The 17355-nt window shown below is 40.1% G+C and overlaps 1 protein-coding gene across 2 annotated transcripts in view; it reads right to left on the bottom strand.

Annotated features, from left to right (window-relative positions):
* MITF (melanocyte inducing transcription factor) overlaps positions 1-17355 on the bottom strand; it is an 86929-nt gene that overhangs the window by 5010 nt on the left and 64564 nt on the right. The window contains exons 3-9 of one of the 2 annotated variants that reach the window (XM_072347283.1): positions 12630-12857; positions 11414-11497; positions 10060-10155; positions 5471-5588; positions 2600-2656; positions 1606-1681; positions 314-461 (exon numbers count right to left, since the gene is read on the bottom strand). In XM_072347283.1, the coding sequence (XP_072203384.1) occupies positions 314-461; positions 1606-1681; positions 2600-2656; positions 5471-5588; positions 10060-10155; positions 11414-11497; positions 12630-12857 (807 nt within the window). The remainder of the gene's footprint in view (positions 1-313; positions 462-1605; positions 1682-2599; positions 2657-5470; positions 5589-10059; positions 10156-11413; positions 11498-12629; positions 12858-17355) is intronic. The other variant, XM_072347282.1, reaches the window with a different exon arrangement.

A 17355-nucleotide genomic window follows, 5' to 3' on the forward strand; every position in this document is an offset into this window, starting at 1 on the left:
ATTTCTAGCTTCATTATCTGCTTTGTGGATTAGCCGTGGCTCAGGGCTCTCCAGTAGCCAGCCTGGCACACAGCAACCTGCCTGCAGAGGGCTTCAGCTGTTTGGTGTGTTTGGTTTTTGTATTTTTTACTTTAGAAAACAAATGGATCCTGCTTTAATCCATAAAAATTCTGCAGCCATAGCAGCACTGGTTACCGTTAATTAGAATTGTGGCTCCCCCTAGCCCAAATTCCTACTAAAAAGCTTCGGTCACAACTATTTGCAGCCACACACTACAACATCAAGAGCATTTGCAACTTATTTATCATCAAACCTGTATTCTGAGCAGCAGGTGCCTGTTGGCATGTTCCAATTTCTTCTGTCTGTTCTCAAGTTCCTTGGTACGTTGCTGTTCTCTTTGCAGCTTACGAATGTAGTCCACTGATGCTTTTAGAATAGTTCCCTTATTCCAGCGCATATCCCTTTGAAATGAACACAAAAGGAAAAGCTAAGGCACTCAGAGATGCATCGTGTGGAAGTCAGTACCTTCATACCAGCAGCTAGGATTACACCCCACGTTATATAACATTCCTGCCAAGCCGATGAATGCGGAAGGCTTTTGAAATGCGCTAGAGGGGGCCAGAGCACAGCTCTTGCAAGGCAAATCGCAGTGAGCCCGATCCCAGCTGAAGGACGCAGAGCTCAGGCACTGCTTAAGAGGTTTGGGCTTCTCTCAGCTCCTGCCCTCTGCTCTGTGAGCAGCACTGCACACAGGGATGACGCCCAGAGCTCTTTCCCCTGTCCTTTCTGCAACAACAGCCAAAAATAAAAGCCACAATACACTACTCAAAAAGTCATACTGCTTGCTCTATGGGTGATGCCTGATTTCAGATGAGTAATTAAAAGACTGCAGGGGCTCTCGCATTCATAAAGGACCACTTATGAGCTGGTGCTCTTTGTAGAAAGAGTCCCGAGGTCCTCAAGCTTGCATTAATCCTTCTGGTGGCACTGTATCACAGCTGTGTTATAGAAGGAAGAAAAAAGGTCCAACACAGTAGCAAATTTTAAACTTAGCTATTAAAGAATACAAACGTCAGGTTGCAACCTAGGTGTGAAGCTCCTTCAGTGAGGGGCACACAGCTCCCATACTGCCTCTCTCACATATGCCTACTGCATGCAGAGGTTGCCTGCATCACTGCATCACCTTCTTTCCCACATTGATTCTTAAATGTTTAGTATAGATTACAGACCAGAGATCCACTTGTTCTATAGGCTGATAGTACATAATACTGCCTTGCCTTAGAGGAAGCTAAAAAGCCTCTAAGGAAGAAGCTATGAGTTAAAAAAAAAATAAAGTTCACCCCCAAAGCCTCAATGTTTCTGATTGAAGTGATGCTTTTTCAAGCTCTGGAGTGAGGAAGGCTCCTTGCTATTGAACCAGCATTAGGTAAAAGACAAATCAATAACACGGGAATCACCCAAAGGAACTACAACCAGCCTTACTGGGAAGTTACCAGAAACGCTTATTCATGTTTTAAAGCATGAAAACTTTTTCTCTTTCCCCTAAGACTTCTTTTTTCTTTCAACACCTCCCTCCCACAGAGCCCTGGGGCACATCATACTTACGGGTCGTTTGACTTGGGTATCAAGGTGCCCAATTCTTTTATACGATCATTAATATTAAATCTTCTTCTTCGTTCAACTTTAGGAAAGACAGCACAAATGTTACAAGTAATATTCACTTAATTGCAAAGTATAAAGCTTCTCATTCAAGAGTTCTTTGAACTCCTTTGAAATTGTTGCCTGAAGCTTAAAATTCAGTGGCATAGTAATGTATTTTACTCTCCTACACGTGGACACGCTGAAGCAGAAATTCTATCTGTACTTTAAAAGCATGGGGCTGTTGAAGTGGCACATCCAAAATGGGACTCTGAAAATATGATGGTTCCTAGCATAGGACTCCAAGAATGAGAAGTACATGTTTTCCAAGGGAAAGGTGTAACAAAATCCAGAGACAGGAGTTTACACACTCAAGGATATCCCAAAACAGGAAAAGGAACACAAAATACAGACTTGCTTATATAGAATCAGAATCCTTATAGTTGGAAGGGGCCTCTGAAGGCCAACAACCCTGCACTGAACAGGGACACCATAACATGTACTCTTTGAGTACATGCACGTCACACTGAGGATATCCACTGATGTTTAATGCTATAAACTGACCATTTATCTTAAATCTTAGATTTTGTTTGTTTTTAAGCCAAACTGTGCAAGATGAATTTGCTAAAAGCAATTGGATTAGATGTTACCCCCATTGTCTCTGCTGACAGCAACACCTTTGAGTACACACTTTGACAAAGTCTGAATAAGCAGAATCCTACTTAGGATGATATCACTTATTAAACATTTCCCCCCCCCCAGAAAGTGGAAGTTGAATAGTAGTTTTAAGCACACTGTTGAAGAGGATTAGAGATACTTCACCCATGGGAATAACATAATGAACTACTACTACAAACTTCACGGAGCACATCATTGGGATATATAAACCTAGCATGTCAACACTTGAAAAAGCCTGAAATAAGTACTAAAATTACTGTTAAAAGTGAAGAATCAAACTTACTCAAGTTGTGATTGTCTTTCTTTTGCCTCTCCTTAGCCAGTGCTCTCGCTTCTGACTCTGTAGGAAAAATACATGCTGTGCATGTGAATGAAGTAATTAGAATTAAAGCAATTCAAACACAACACTTCAGTTTGTGAAACATTAGAGAAGGTAGACTGACTGATAATTGTCAAATAAATCATTACACTCTCCCCAAGAAGTGAGCAGGGCCTGTAACACAAGCTGTGCTTGCTAAAACACAGTGCTGGTATTCAGCTTAACCTGCAGAGCTTCTGTTCCCACACTTCCTATGCTGACATTCATGATGAGAACATTTCCCACGGAGGCCCTGATTCAGCAGGGTATTTGAGGACAACGTGTTGCTGAAATCCAACATACCTTGTCCTACGTACACATGCAGACAACATGCTTACATACCGCACAAGCTGAACTAGAGGAACAACATGCTTATTGCATTGCTCCCAGCACAGGATGTGAAGCAGCCAGGAGTCAGAAGCTCTTCTCATGGGAATTAAGACTATGCCCTTTCATGGCAATGTATGCACATCACCACAACACAGAAGGTATAACTTAAGTGACCTACTAAAGATGCTGTGTTTTCAGTTCTCATTTGATCTCACATTTCTCCTACAATTTCAACTTCTTTAACATTTATTCTAATTCATTTTAAACTTTCGAAAAAGGCGAGGTGAAATCCTTAAGCCTTCACTCAAGTAAGATCCTTTCCTGTACTATTTCCTTTTTAATGGAATATGAATTAGGTCTCACTCAACCCACAAAAACTAGTGGCACTTCCCCTGGAGTACTGAAAGTTGGCTACCCCAGCATTCAACGCACTGTAACAAGATATACGTTTCTGAAAGAAACACTCCCAAAGAACCCCAAAAAAGCTTGAAGGATCATGGCATTTCTTAAAGAAATCTGGGCTTAATCTGACATTCCTCTATGAAACCAGATGTGAGGTTTGTAAGGACAAACCTGACTGAAACTGCACTTGAGGCTGAGCAGGATTCCCATTAAATGCTTCAATAACTACAGCTGACAACTCACAACAATAATCAGCATCAGATGCTGGGATAAAATAATTGATTTCTTCTTTCTTCATCATTTTGATGTTTACGCAGTAGAATGAAGAAAGGTTTTTGACAAATGGTAGATTTAAACATTGCAAGCTAGCTCCAATTCAGTTCCAACTACATTATCAAGAAATGGAGGTACCAAAAACTATTCCACACTTGTACGTGTGCAGATTAAACTACTGTCTCTGTAGAAAATTTCTGTGGTACATAAAGAAGAAATCATTCTTACCTAGACTTCTGTCTGCAATACCATATGGATATTAAAAGTCACTAGTTGTCAGAAAACACTATCAATAATGTCAAAGCAGCTGCTGATAAATTTGAGTTTAATTACTAAACTTCTTGTAAGTTAAATGTAATCTCCTACCATGTGTTTTGAAAAGAAAAAGCATTCATCTAGACCATTTCTGTCTACAGGTAAAGGCTGAATGTTGACATTGTATGTTATTTTGACTAATTGAGGACCTCCATGACACCATTTCACCCATTAATCTCCTCTTTTTCTGCCTTCTTCACCCAAAGTCTCACACATTCATATGCAGTGAATCCACCAGTCCAGATATCTGGCAAGCTGGGCATTTAGCTCAGTCTACAGTCACCTGTAGCTTTATATAACTGAAGCAATTAAGCCATGCGTAACGTAGGACCTTGAGCAGATCTCATCCCTTCCCACCCTCCTCTTAACATAGTCTAATATGGTGACCAAGATTTTCTAACTTCCACAAGTCATTGTGCAGTTACTGTACCTTCCTTTGGTGCTGAACTCAAATTCTGTGCTGTTATATAAACACAAATATCCACCAGCTCAGAAATGTGGCATTTCCTCCTGAGAAGCTGACTCCGGAGCTATTAGAATTGCTCTACTTAAACTAATTCCTGACCAGAACCTGCTCTGCAACTGAGTCAGCCTGTGAGTTTTCACAGCTGAAAGATACACAAGAAAACTATGCCTCTACCAGGTCAGCATATACCACAATTCTCAGCTGGGCTTAAGAACAAACATTTGTGGATATTACAGTGATTTTGTCACTGGTTCTACAACATATCTCCACTTATCTTTTGCAGACAAGTTTGCTTTGTATATCGTATCCTACATGTGCTTACATCCTTTTATCTACAGGCAAAACAAAACAGCAAAAATTAAATAGGCTTGAGAACTCAGAACTTCCCTTCTAATCCTTTAAACTAAGTTAGTAATGTCTCCATTTCCTCCCCTTAACTCCTGCAGCTTAATCAGATGAGATCAAACTTGCTACTGGAAGAAACGATGTGACAAGAACTTCACAGGATATTTCTTTTTCACCTCAATTCAAAATACTTTCAAGTGTCACATTTCACGTGGTGTAGGACGCTGACGCCCAGATTTCACATTACAAGTTATTTGTTCATTGCTGTCCCCTACTAGAAGAAACCCTCACCATGCAGCATTCCTCAGCATGAATCCCAGAGAGACTCCAGGTATCAACTTGTTAAAGTTTAACACTGATAATAGAAATAAGCTCAAACTAGAAGACAGAACTGCAAGAGTTACATGCAAGTTTCCTACAACACATTTCAAATGAGCAGATCTGACTGCAATAATTAAGGGCATTCTCTTAATTTGTCACAGTGAACCCACACCTAATACAAACTGTATCACCAGGTAATATACCTGCTGCTAAAGAACTGGCTGCAAAGGAAAACAGAGCTTTTTGTCCGTATTTTCTTTATTGTAACAGAAAATACGTCCAGGATCACTTGAATTCAAAACAATTACACCATACCTCTAAGGTGGTATATGAGATGTATTTACCTGTGAGCTCCCTTTTTATATTAGGAAGATTAGCTGGACAGGAGTTGCTGATGTTAAGTCCTGGAGGAGGCATGCTTTGGTTGCCATAAAGGTCAATCAAATTCCCAGACACTGGTAACTGGAAAAGATAAACAAGGAAAATGATTGTTTAGTTTGCCCTCATAAAAAGTTTTGCACAGAAGAAATGAGTTAACCTCTACTAAGAAATCTGTGCACCTTTCCACATGCAAACAGAGTTTGTAATAAGGCCAGCAATAGTTATGCATAATGCACGAGCATGAGAAATAAACCACCCTACACTGTTGGAAAGTTACGTTCTCTCTTTCCAAGAATGTGCAAACATTACTCTTTATTTTCCTTTTCTTTCTTTCTTTGTTCTTTTCTTTAAAGGAAGCACAGCTCAACTGAAGTTACAAAAAGTCTTAAGAAAGAAGAGGTAACTCTGGCTGACAGTAATGTGGTATTTTTCCCTCTTATCTTTCAATGTAGTCCACCCTCATCGCTTTTCTTATGCAAAAAAAGCCTGAAAGAGCCTACAGAAAGCTCTCAGAGGATGCCTCCTTTTTTCCAGTACCACCGAGTTGATGTGCTTGGCAAGTTGTTACCTGCTTGACAGAAGACACTATTCATCAATCGCATTCTTCATGAGACTTGGAAGCTCCTTGCACAGAAAACATTTTGTTGGTTTCAAGCCAATTTGCTTTTCACCTTCCTCAACAAAAATAAGCACCAGTTGGAAGAACATGATTCTGACATTGTTTCTTCACTTACTCGTTGCTTTTGTAATTCATATTTGGGAATGTTTGAACAGAGATATTTATGAAGAAATACTAAGAAATCATTCCAATAATACTGATCAGAACTACCCCTTTCCATTCAAATAAACCTAAAGAAATTTATATTTATCCTGAGCGGATCATTTTACCCATCTACTCATTGTTTTCAAACTTGCTTTTGAAAAGACAGGTGTAAAACATTTTCATATCTTATCTGAGTGGCAACACCTATCTTTGCTGCAAAGCAAACCAGTCCCTCTGAGACACTGATCCTGCACAGATTAGACTATTAACTTTACACCCATGTAAATAGCACTGTGGAATACAATGGAGTGAGTCACAGCATAGACTATTAAACTCCTACTGACTGTCCTTGACAGACCGAGACGTAAGAAAATTTATCCGCCATCTAGAGCTACTGTAAGAAACAAAGCTGATATGAATTCATTAAAGTACCATCACCTAGAAGGTACGCTGAGATTTACTGAGATAAATCCTGAGCAGGCAGTGGCCAGCAGCAAAAATGATGTCCTCTGACTGACTCTTAAGGTAACAGAGGGAAAACGTACCTGAAATCTCACCAAGATCTAGAGCCACAAATCCATGAGCTCCCCTTAGCTTCTGAATTCAATACAGAATTGTGTATTAAAAGCACAGCAAATAAATCTAAGGTCCCAGATGTCCTTCATAATGGTCCTTCCTAGTTGTGGCACACCTGCAATTAATGCCACTGCAACTGTAAACCCGCTTGCTGCTCTACAAGGCTCACCCTCATATCTTACGTTCCCTCAATACAGCCGTGATAGAGGAGCAGCAACTGCGTCATACGGCCGTCTGACTTGGATGTATTTTTTCTATTCATGCTCTTAAGTACGGTGAGAGCACAAAGGACTTTTTTATAGGCCCAGAACTCCAAGTTCAGATCAAGACGTAAAATCTAATTAGGAATTTCAGGGGGAAAAAAAATTCCTCTGAAACAAAAAATGGAAACTAGCATCTGAAACCCTGGGTAAAGCAGTCAGGTTATAATGAAACATGGAGAACAATCAAGGTCACCAAGCTGCTTGACTTGATGCAAGATGAACCCCTGCCTGCCACAAGAGGTTTGTGATTTCCCCGTGTGAGCACCATAGTTGTTAACATTGTGTGAGATCATTAAGTAAGGTTCTGCAGGTTACTCACTGGAAGGATTCTGTTAGCCAGGATGCAGTGTGCTGCTCCCTTATTTATCTACAAGCACGTGCACAGTGACAGCTCTTGAAACACAACTCTTTGCTACTTGTGAGGTTCAGCTTCCACAGGGAAGTCTCCTTTAGAAGTGGAGCAGCGTGCACTTGCAAAGCTTTCTGCTAGAAGTTATCAGCTGGATGAACGAGCTGCCATTTCAACTCAACATACACAAGTATTTTATACATTACCTAGATGTGAGTTAGTAATTGAACTGCTAAGTAGAAAAACCCCTCAGCAAAACCAGTGACCATTCTGTGACACCGTACACCACAGAAGCAAAGCTGGTTAACCTGTGACCCAGTACTAAAGTTTACAAATACATCCATAGGCATTTATTGCAACGAGCCCTCTTCAATTAAGAGGTACTTAGAAACGTCCCTCAGCTTGTTCTACGTGTAAACCCCTGATTTTGCTTATCAATTAAGTACTGTTACCAAATGTAACAAACCAGTCCTTTCATTCTTTGTTGGTTACAGAACAACAGCAGCCTTTGTTGCAGTCTCAGCACAGCTATTTATAGGTTGCATCTCTTTAGACCATTTCCTCTCTTGATTTTTTTCCTACCTCTGCTTAGCTCAGTCTACAGACATTTATTCCTCATTAGTAACATACTGTGCTTTAAGAGCCAAATCCTATTCCAAAAGAAAAGCTTTTGTTGCATCAGGTTTATTTTTTTCCACAAACCTATTTTCAGAAACATGGCTCTATTTCCATCACTTTCAGGATTGGTACCAGGTTAATTCAGGACTGAAATATGCTTTACTTTTATTTTTAATCCAGCACTTTAAGAGTATTAGTATACTTAGTTCTGCTATTACATATCCCTTCTTTACATCCACATCACATTAACAATTTCTGAAAGACTAATTAAAGTGGAAAGCATAATGTTGCTTCCTAGCTAATTCAAGCAACTCGAGCAGTTCAAGTTTAAAAGTCACTTGAACTTCTTTTAAATGGACTGGCACCTCTTCTAAGAATGAAAAGGTTGGCAACAGAAAAGAGAAACAATCTGATAGCAAACTTGCATGTACTCTGGTAAAAACACAAAGCAAGCGTGGATCAGGAAGACTTTATGATGTTTGCTGTCATGCAGCATGAAGGAAAGACATAGGACTATCCAAAACAGTGACTACATGGGCACTGAATGCTGTTACGTGTTATTCTGGAAGCAAAGCAACACTGCTGAAGTCCCTGTAAAATGAGAAAGGAAGAGAAGCACAAACAAGTCCAAGTCTCTTCTCATGTAATGGGTCCCAATCCAGTGGAACTTCAAAGAAAGGACTGCAGACAAACTCAAACAACTCTTACAGAAAATAACAAGCATCATGAAAGTTCTTCCTTCTCATGGGTTTTTAAGTTTTCCTCTCAAATGCCTGGACTTAAGCTCTTTTGAAGTCATCTTAAATGGAAGTTCTTCTCTCTGGTAGGACACAGCAGTTATTTCTCAGTCCACTCAAAGGGAACTGTTTAATGAGGGAGGCTGGTGGGCCACTTCCTGCGGTATGCCCCATGTCTCCAAGAGGGCTGTGGGAACCTGTGGGAGCATGGCACTAGGCTACATGACATCAGACAAGTACTGTCAGTAAACGTAAACCTGTGCTGCTAAATTGATGCTATGTGGTAAGCTGTAAATTTTGGCACTAGATAAAAAAAGAACCAGACGCCAGCACTGGCAGACATCTACTCAGCCAGATCTAACAGCACTTAAGCCGAAGGCAAAAAATTTACTAGATCTACCCTCCACAAAAGATCAAAATAAGATTATGCCAGAAGTACGATTATGTTAATGCTCGCAGCAATGTGAAACAGCAAACAGAAATGGCAACTTGGAAGTAGCATACCACCCTCCCTTGCTCAACAACCTGCATATCTCAGCACTCTTGCCTTTTGTCCCAGGCTTCCGACACCCTTTCCTCTCCTGTTCAATTTTAAAGCTTCATCCCTCCACCTTTGGTTTGTTTGGACAAGGATTTTTTCCCCCCTTTTTTTGTTGTTCTTTTGTTCTCTTTCTGTTTGAATCTTGTACCATTTTTGCTGTTAACTTACTAGGGTCTTCTCTCCACCTGGGATCAGGCTGTGCTAAGGATATGATCTTGAAGCTTCATAGTTGCATGACAACAGATTTGGACAAGGATGCTAAAACATGCTTAAGTGCAGCATTCAATTTCTTACACTCACATAGCAAGATAAGGAAACCTGGGACACCAGAGGTTTCTTCTAGGCTTTCTGAAGTCAACTTTGATGTCCATTAACACATCTATTAACATCAGCGAGTATAAGCTTATTTCAATTCCATTCAATTCACTGCTACAATCTTCTCACTAACTAACTTGGATTTAAAATAAGAAAAACAAAACTGTCCTGTGTATTCCTTCTTCCTGACTCCAGCCTGCATTTTTAAACTCCGGTTTTTCATTGCAACTGTATATGTTAAGATTCTCAAAGAAAACCTCATTACACCTGCACAGGACAGCACGATAACTACTTAATTGCTCAGAGGAAAAAAGTTATGCTAGTTTTGCATCCTCTTCAGGAGCAGCAACTAGGCTTAAGAGGGAAAGCAAAAGGAAAGGACCATTGTACCGTATTTGCCATTTGCAAGGCTGGGTCCATCAAGCCAAGGATTTCTTCATTGTAACTTGATTCCAGACTAATTATGTCATCAATCACATCATCCATCTGCAGCAGTAAAGGGGAACAAGGAAAAAATAAAAGTTATATAAAAAAACAATAAAACTTACAAAATCATTACACAACAAGATACAAAGGTCTAACAAAGCACTTCAGCAACATGCTGGTTCTCTGCACTATCTAGCCAGGGAGCCAGACCATAACAAAGCTTGAGGCTTCATGATCTAACCCACGTCTCCAATCAGTAGTTACTAGATTATTATACAAGCTGTTCCTACCAGGAAAAGCACAGAATATTGATGCCCATATGAGTCACAGGGAACATGAAACACTCTTCCCTGATTTTGCACAAGTCCCAACACTTTCCCATCACCAAACACAGGGCTCCAGCTCTGCCAGCCCACCTTAGTTCTCAGCCAAAGTGTGGGATAAAAACCTGTGTACAGACAGCAATGCTTGAGACCTCAGTATCTTCATGGGGAAAGAAATAAAACTAGGGCTGGCTGGTGAAAGGCTGCCCTTCTTCAACAGTAGAGTCTATTTGACCTAATACGCCCTCCCAGGAAGCACTATCCAAGAGCAGCTCAGTAATGATTATGTGGTGCAAGCAATCTTCTGGAAGATTCTTCTGCAAGATCTTGCACAGTCTGGAGGAACACTGTCCTCCAAGCACCCATTTAGATGCTATAAGTTGTCTTACAGATTGCCTGTTCCTTTTTTCTCACTATAGAAAAAGGGGCTTAAGTGACAGTAAAAAACAAAACAAGCAAAACTGACAATTGAAATAATAGTTTAGGGGATTTTCAAATCAGCTCAAGAAGGCATGGTCAAGAATGATTAACACTGGCTGGAAGAGAGGGCAAGAACAGAATCAATATGCACAGCCCCTGTCTGAAGTCTTGTAAAAAGACAACTTATCACAGATGGTTTAAAGATGTTTCTGCCTTCTCCCCCCATGAGTGCATAAATTACATTGAAATGGAGTCTTTCAAACTATCAAGGCAGCAACGCATACATGCAGTTTTAGGAAAACTGATTTAGAAAGACTTTCTGAAACAAGATCCTAAAGCGTGCTTGATACTGTTACACTGCCGTAGCACTAAAGTTCTAGAATGTGGTAAACTTTTTCAGGTTGTTGATGCTAATATGCAAGGATAGAGCAGATTTATGATTTAAGGATGTTTTTTGTTGTTTTACATTCAACTTCTTAAGAACATCACTGGGCAGGTTTAGTATTTATTAACACTTCAAATAAATATTCTCATCAGAAAGTGTTCAGTGCTCCAAGTCCTGTGTCATCCAGTACCTGCATGCATGATGCTCGTGAGTGGGTATTCAGAGCCGGGCACTCACTCTCGACCCTGCTTTGCTCTTCAAATTTATAAAATCCCTGCAGAAATAAAAAGGAAAAAAAAGAAAAAGAAAAAAAAAAAAAAAAAAAAAAAGAAAAAAGCAAAGCATGGATCTGAGTTCATGGCACAGCCTCAGTCCCAAACAGAGCACCATTTCAATGTTGTCATGCACACATGGGCCTGATGACACAGTAAAGCAAAGCTGTAAATAACTTGAGGAAAAAAAAATATATATTTTGGTGCAACTGAGATGGAACTTGTATTTTCACCTCTTTTGAAGCTATGGAGCACAAGTACATTCTCTTGTATGTGTGAAAACAATTTTGCAATCACTGTTTTTCTAAGCCGGATAATGCTTTCCTTTAGCACAGAGTGCATCTGTATTAAAACTCTGGCATAAAGGCCTGGGGACAAGGGCAGCTCTACAGTTCTCTCTCATTTGTCAAGATACAAAGTTATTAACATGAATTGTGTATGTAACTGCTGTTATCTTTAACGCAATCTGCACCTGAGTGCATAAAACATCCACCTAAGTTTTTGCCAGCAAAGATTAAGATGGAAAATGACTTCCGTGCATAGGCTAGAGAAGTCTCATATTAGCAGCACTGAGCACCAAAACAGCAAATCAGTAACATCTGATCTGACACGTTAGCTGAGATCATCTGGCATTCCAGCCACACAAGAGACTTGTTCAGGTTTTACTGCAAGAATTTCTAAAATCTTTTTAAAAATTTCACACACAGAATAAAATATCTGATTTTTTTTCAGTTATTATTTGTTAATGCTCTTTGCTCCCTCTATACTGAATGAGCCATAAATAACATTATTCCAGAAAGCTGCAGCTTACAAAACTGCTTTGTACTCTCCCAAAGGTCAATTATTCACTGTGTGCATCAAGCAAGTGAGAAGAAAAAGACTGAAGTTTTAATAAGCATAAACTGGATAAAATAGTTCACAGAGGAGGAAGTTACAGACAGTTTTTTGTGCCCAAATGTTGTATACAAACATATTCATTAGGGAGACAGGGAAGTAGTAATAGCATTTTCAAGGGACACAGTTCAGAAAATAAGCCAAACATAACTTAACGATGAGCAAGCACAGTTTGAAACAGAAAGAAGGCAGAATGAGATTTCATTTCAATGAAGAATATACACAATGAGAGCGTATTACCTCTTTCTCACAGTTGGAGTTGAGGGTGAGCATAGCCATTGGACTGTTGGGTGCACTGCTTCCAGTTCCAGGGGGCATGACATGATCACCGGGCTGGTTTGGACATGGCAAGCTCAGGGCTTGGTTGGCATGTTTATTTGCTAGAGTGGTAGAGAGGTACTGCTTTACCTGCTGCCGCTGGGCTTGCTGAATATGGTACTTGGTTGGATTCTCAAGGTGAGTCTGCACCTGTATGACAGGAGTTAAGAGAGCTTTATTGTTTTACAGTGTAATTGCATATAGAACCAAGCTGGGCTATATGTTTGTGACACACAACAGCCCAGCAGCATTTGACTCAAAGTACAAACCCGCACTGTTCCAAGGAACTCAGCACTTTGCTAATTCACATTCAGTGGCGAAGAATGAGTTTATGAGATAATGTTTCAATAACTTTCTTAACGGTAAACCAACAAGTTCTCATTACTCTTCTACATAACAAGATTTATCACTTAAAATCCATACGTGGCCTTTCCAGTTTACACAAATAGTCCAGAATGGCACTCCTCTGTTTAGACCTTCAGATATGTGACACTATATTTTTACACAAATATGGAGAAATAAGTAGCATAGCAGAACTTGTTTTACTCATTGATAGCCACCAACTAAAACCAAATTCGATCGATTGCTATCTCTTATCAGATTGGTACTAAAGAACAAATACTTAGTTTACGTTATGTTTTTTTAAATATCAAATGCATTATTTAGAAAAAAGAAGAATATGCCACCTTTTTGCCTCCAGGTTATTCATATCTCAGAAACGTGGCCTAATCATATCAAATAAGACAGCCTGTTTACCAGCACATTAAACAAACACAATGCAAGACAAGTGTCGCAGGTTGAATAAGGCATAATATTTCATATTATATATTTGTAAATATATCCATCACACTGAACTACTCTCGTTGACCTTAAGTAAGCAAGAGAAGAAAGGTCTTTTATTTTTCATGCAAAAATTTCGCCATATCTTGGAAACACTATCAGGTATCTTTTATCATTAACGTCTGTATCGAAAGGTAGAGAAACTGAGATATAATAGTACTCCGAAATGTTTCTTGTTTTGAAGAGTTCTAATAAAGCAACTTATCTCGCTGTTACAGCTGACCACGTATGTCCCCATTCATTTTTGTGGAAGAAATTATAATAAAGCATACTAGACATCAGAGGAAAGGGGTTTCCTGTATATTTAAGCCTTCCTAGCAACAGGTTTTAAAGTAAGTCTGCAAATAACAACTCATCTGATAATGATTATACTCAAGCATTTCCAGCATAATACTCATACGGTTGTGAGAGAAGTGACTGCAGTATCCTTTCCTTTATGCTACTCCAGTCAGAGACTCATGCATGGAAGCACCATGAAAAAGCTGCCCCAAATCAGAAGCACTTGAATGCCACTGCCCAGACTTATAGTAACCTACGCTAATTAGCTACGCATGTAGAGAAACAAACAGTTCACAAGGGCTCTTCTTGGAGCCATGCAAGTTTAGCCCTAAGTATTGGTATTTTTTCCCCTGGCTTTGACGTCATGCTTTTTCATAAACATAAAAGGACCTTTTAAGTGATGGGCTATCAAAGTCAGATTGACAGTTCGCTCAAGGCTAACTCGCAATTCATCTTTCGTTCCAGTCATACTAATAGACAATGGTATTTTTCTTTAGCGCTAAGGTTAAAAGTTTTTAAGTACAGAGTAGGAAACAACCGAATAAACCCCACGAGCCAACCACACACCCACCAGCCATGGGGTACACTGGGCAAAGCTGCAGGACTGCACAGCCCTGTTCTCAGCCCAGAGCCACAGCTGCTCATCACCCACCTTCACACACGACCTGCAGCTCAGCAGGAGGATTTCAAGGTGTTGAGCCACTTCTTCAGCCTCCCTCAACCTCCACATTAACTCCAGCTTACCATACAGCTGGAAGAGGTTTCCCAGTTTAGGAACAGCTGACAACAGGCTAAGGCACATCATGGATATACCTTCATCCACACTGCCCACAATCATTAAACATCCTGAGTTGGAAGGGACCCATAAGGATCACTGAAGGTCACCAAGTTCAGTCCCAGCACCTTCCAGCCCATTCTTATCCTTTATACCTGACAGAAGCGCTGTGCTAAAGCACATATGCCTGAAGTTGCTCTGCTCGAGTTATTTTCCCAAAGTCTGCTGCACAGCAAAGCATACTCAAGATAGCATTTCTGGAGAGCTTAATCAGATTTGTTGCACTAAATCGCAATGCAACACAATGCACAAGTCTGCTGTGATAAGCACGGCACTTGCTTTGTTGGTCCCCAGCTACATAATCGATTTTCCTTTCACCACCAGTAAGAGTTATGCTATTCAGATAAATTTATTTTTCACTTGATCTACTTTGAAGATGAAAAACTAAGTTCCAGTAAATGAGTTAACTTCTGTAACTCATATCTTACAATGCATTACTTTGACAATGGGCCCTGCTCATCTGACAGCATTTGCAGTCCTTTTAATCCATCAACATCAGACATCACTTGTGCTCACCCCCTGCCTTGGTGACAATACGGAACAAAACCTCCCTGCATCACTCATGCTCCCATGGAGAAGGACCAGAAAAATTCCAAGATCCAGATCTCCACCAACAGAAGACTGCATGATTGGGTTGGTTTTTTTTTAAGCAGTCCTTCCTCTGTCACCTCTAGCTTTTCTCCTCCTTTAATCTCCCTCATTCCACTGGCAGGCAACACAACCCGCTGCCCTCAATCCCTGTACCAAAAAGCACCTGGCCAGGCCCATGCTGAGACATAGGGCACAATGTTTGGGCATAGCTCACCCAGCAGAGGTGTTTCAAGAGAGTTCAGGTGTTTCAAGGCCTTGCCAATTTGAAGTAGGACTCAACACCCACCCTTAGGAGCAGACTGTTAAAATCCAACACAGAAATCAAGCAGCAAAGCTGCAGATTCCCAGCTCTCAACCGGTGAGATACATCTGCAAGAGCCTCCCAGCAATCTGCCAGGATTCACTACATCTCCCTGGTGCCCCAAAGCAGGGAAGGAGCACATCTGAGTTGGCTGAATCACACACATAAGAAGATCCTTCATCAAAAACACCACTGAACCTTTCCGTGGGAGCAAAGCCAACCCACTTAACGCTTCACTTACGTAGAGGCAGGCTCAGGCACAGGAACATAGCGGAGATTTAGAGGAGACAGATAACCAAGTGAGAGGAAGAATTTTTCCCCTCATCCCCACTTCTTTACTTCTTTTTTTTTTTCTTTTTAATTAAAAGACCATTTGTTTCAAGTAAATTGCCTTAGGACTTTCAGTTAATAATCACAAATAAAATACTTTTTGGTCAGTTTTCTCCCTTCAATAGAACTTTTTGTTGCTTAGACAGCTAAATGTCATGGGATTTTTAAAAAAGGTTGAAATCCTGCGTCGCTTAACAATTAATGGTACACAAAGAAAAATGGCCTAAAACCACATCCAGCGGCATGTTTTGTAACAGCTACAGGCTTCAGCAAGGCCCATTGCATCCGAAAGCCAGCTCAACATGCTGGGCCAGCCCTTTAAAGTTACTTTTTAAAACTGCTTTGACCCATCACGGTTGGAGATGACAAAAAACAGCAGCAAACACTTCTTAAGCTGTCCTAACAGGTGCCTGTCGTTTCATGTAAGGAAAAGACTGAGAACAAGAGAAGAACAATCAGTGCCTCTTGCATTCAGATCACTCCATTTGACTGTCAAAGCATACATACCTGGTTAACTTGATTTTGGGTAGATGATAAGTTAGTCTTATACATACATAACCATTCCAGTGGGTTTTCTTGTAGTGCTTAAATTAACTTCTCCTTAAGTTTTCTAACCCAGATTCTGCAAGCAATACCCACCACTAATTGATCTGCTGAAATCTTCAATACCACATACAACCTCATTTCATTAAAATATCAATCATGGGTCTTCACTGAAAACCCAGAAAGAACTCTTACACTACCTGACTCCGAAATTCAAACAACCAGCAAGACAACCCTCAAAGACATCTTCCCATATGAAGCATTCAAATATTAAGCAACAGCTTCACTTCTTTCTCTTTAAGGACATCAGCGTTCTAAAGTAGCTTCACATTAGAAGTTCAGCCCTCTCGCTTTTGGAAACCTTATCATTCCTGCAAGATGAAACAGCTACCTCACTTGAAATATAATCAAACACAGTTGATTGTATTGCAGTACGCATTATTATTATTCCCCATAGGGTTACTGAGAATTCAGAGAGATAAATCTATTTAATAACTTCTCTGGCTGCTGTTCTACCATTCCCCTCCATCTTTTTAGAGAATTTCTGCTCCCTTTCTTTCAGTCTAAAACCAGGTAGAGTGACTAGGAGAATGCAGACCAGAAGGCCCAAGAAGAAAAGAAATCTGATGATTAACTTTTACTTACTGGGAAACAACAGGCAAAAAAAGAGTATTTTATCTTAAGACGTAGTCAATGCAAAGAAATGACATCAATTAATGCTTAACAAAACCCTCTGGCTACTTAAATTATCCAAAAAACCCCTCTGAACATGAAAACCCAAGGCAGGTACAAAAAGACTATTTAAGATCCAGCAGTATGATTGCAATCTATGTGCATCCGATAGACATCTTCTAACACACAGTTATAAAAATGAAAAGGCACATTGTCCAGAATGAACTGGGAGTTGTTTTGCCCATCACCAAAAATTC

The sequence above is a fragment of the Excalfactoria chinensis genome, chromosome 12, assembly GCF_039878825.1.
Source record: "Excalfactoria chinensis isolate bCotChi1 chromosome 12, bCotChi1.hap2, whole genome shotgun sequence".
Classification (NCBI taxonomy): Eukaryota; Metazoa; Chordata; class Aves; order Galliformes; family Phasianidae; genus Excalfactoria; species Excalfactoria chinensis.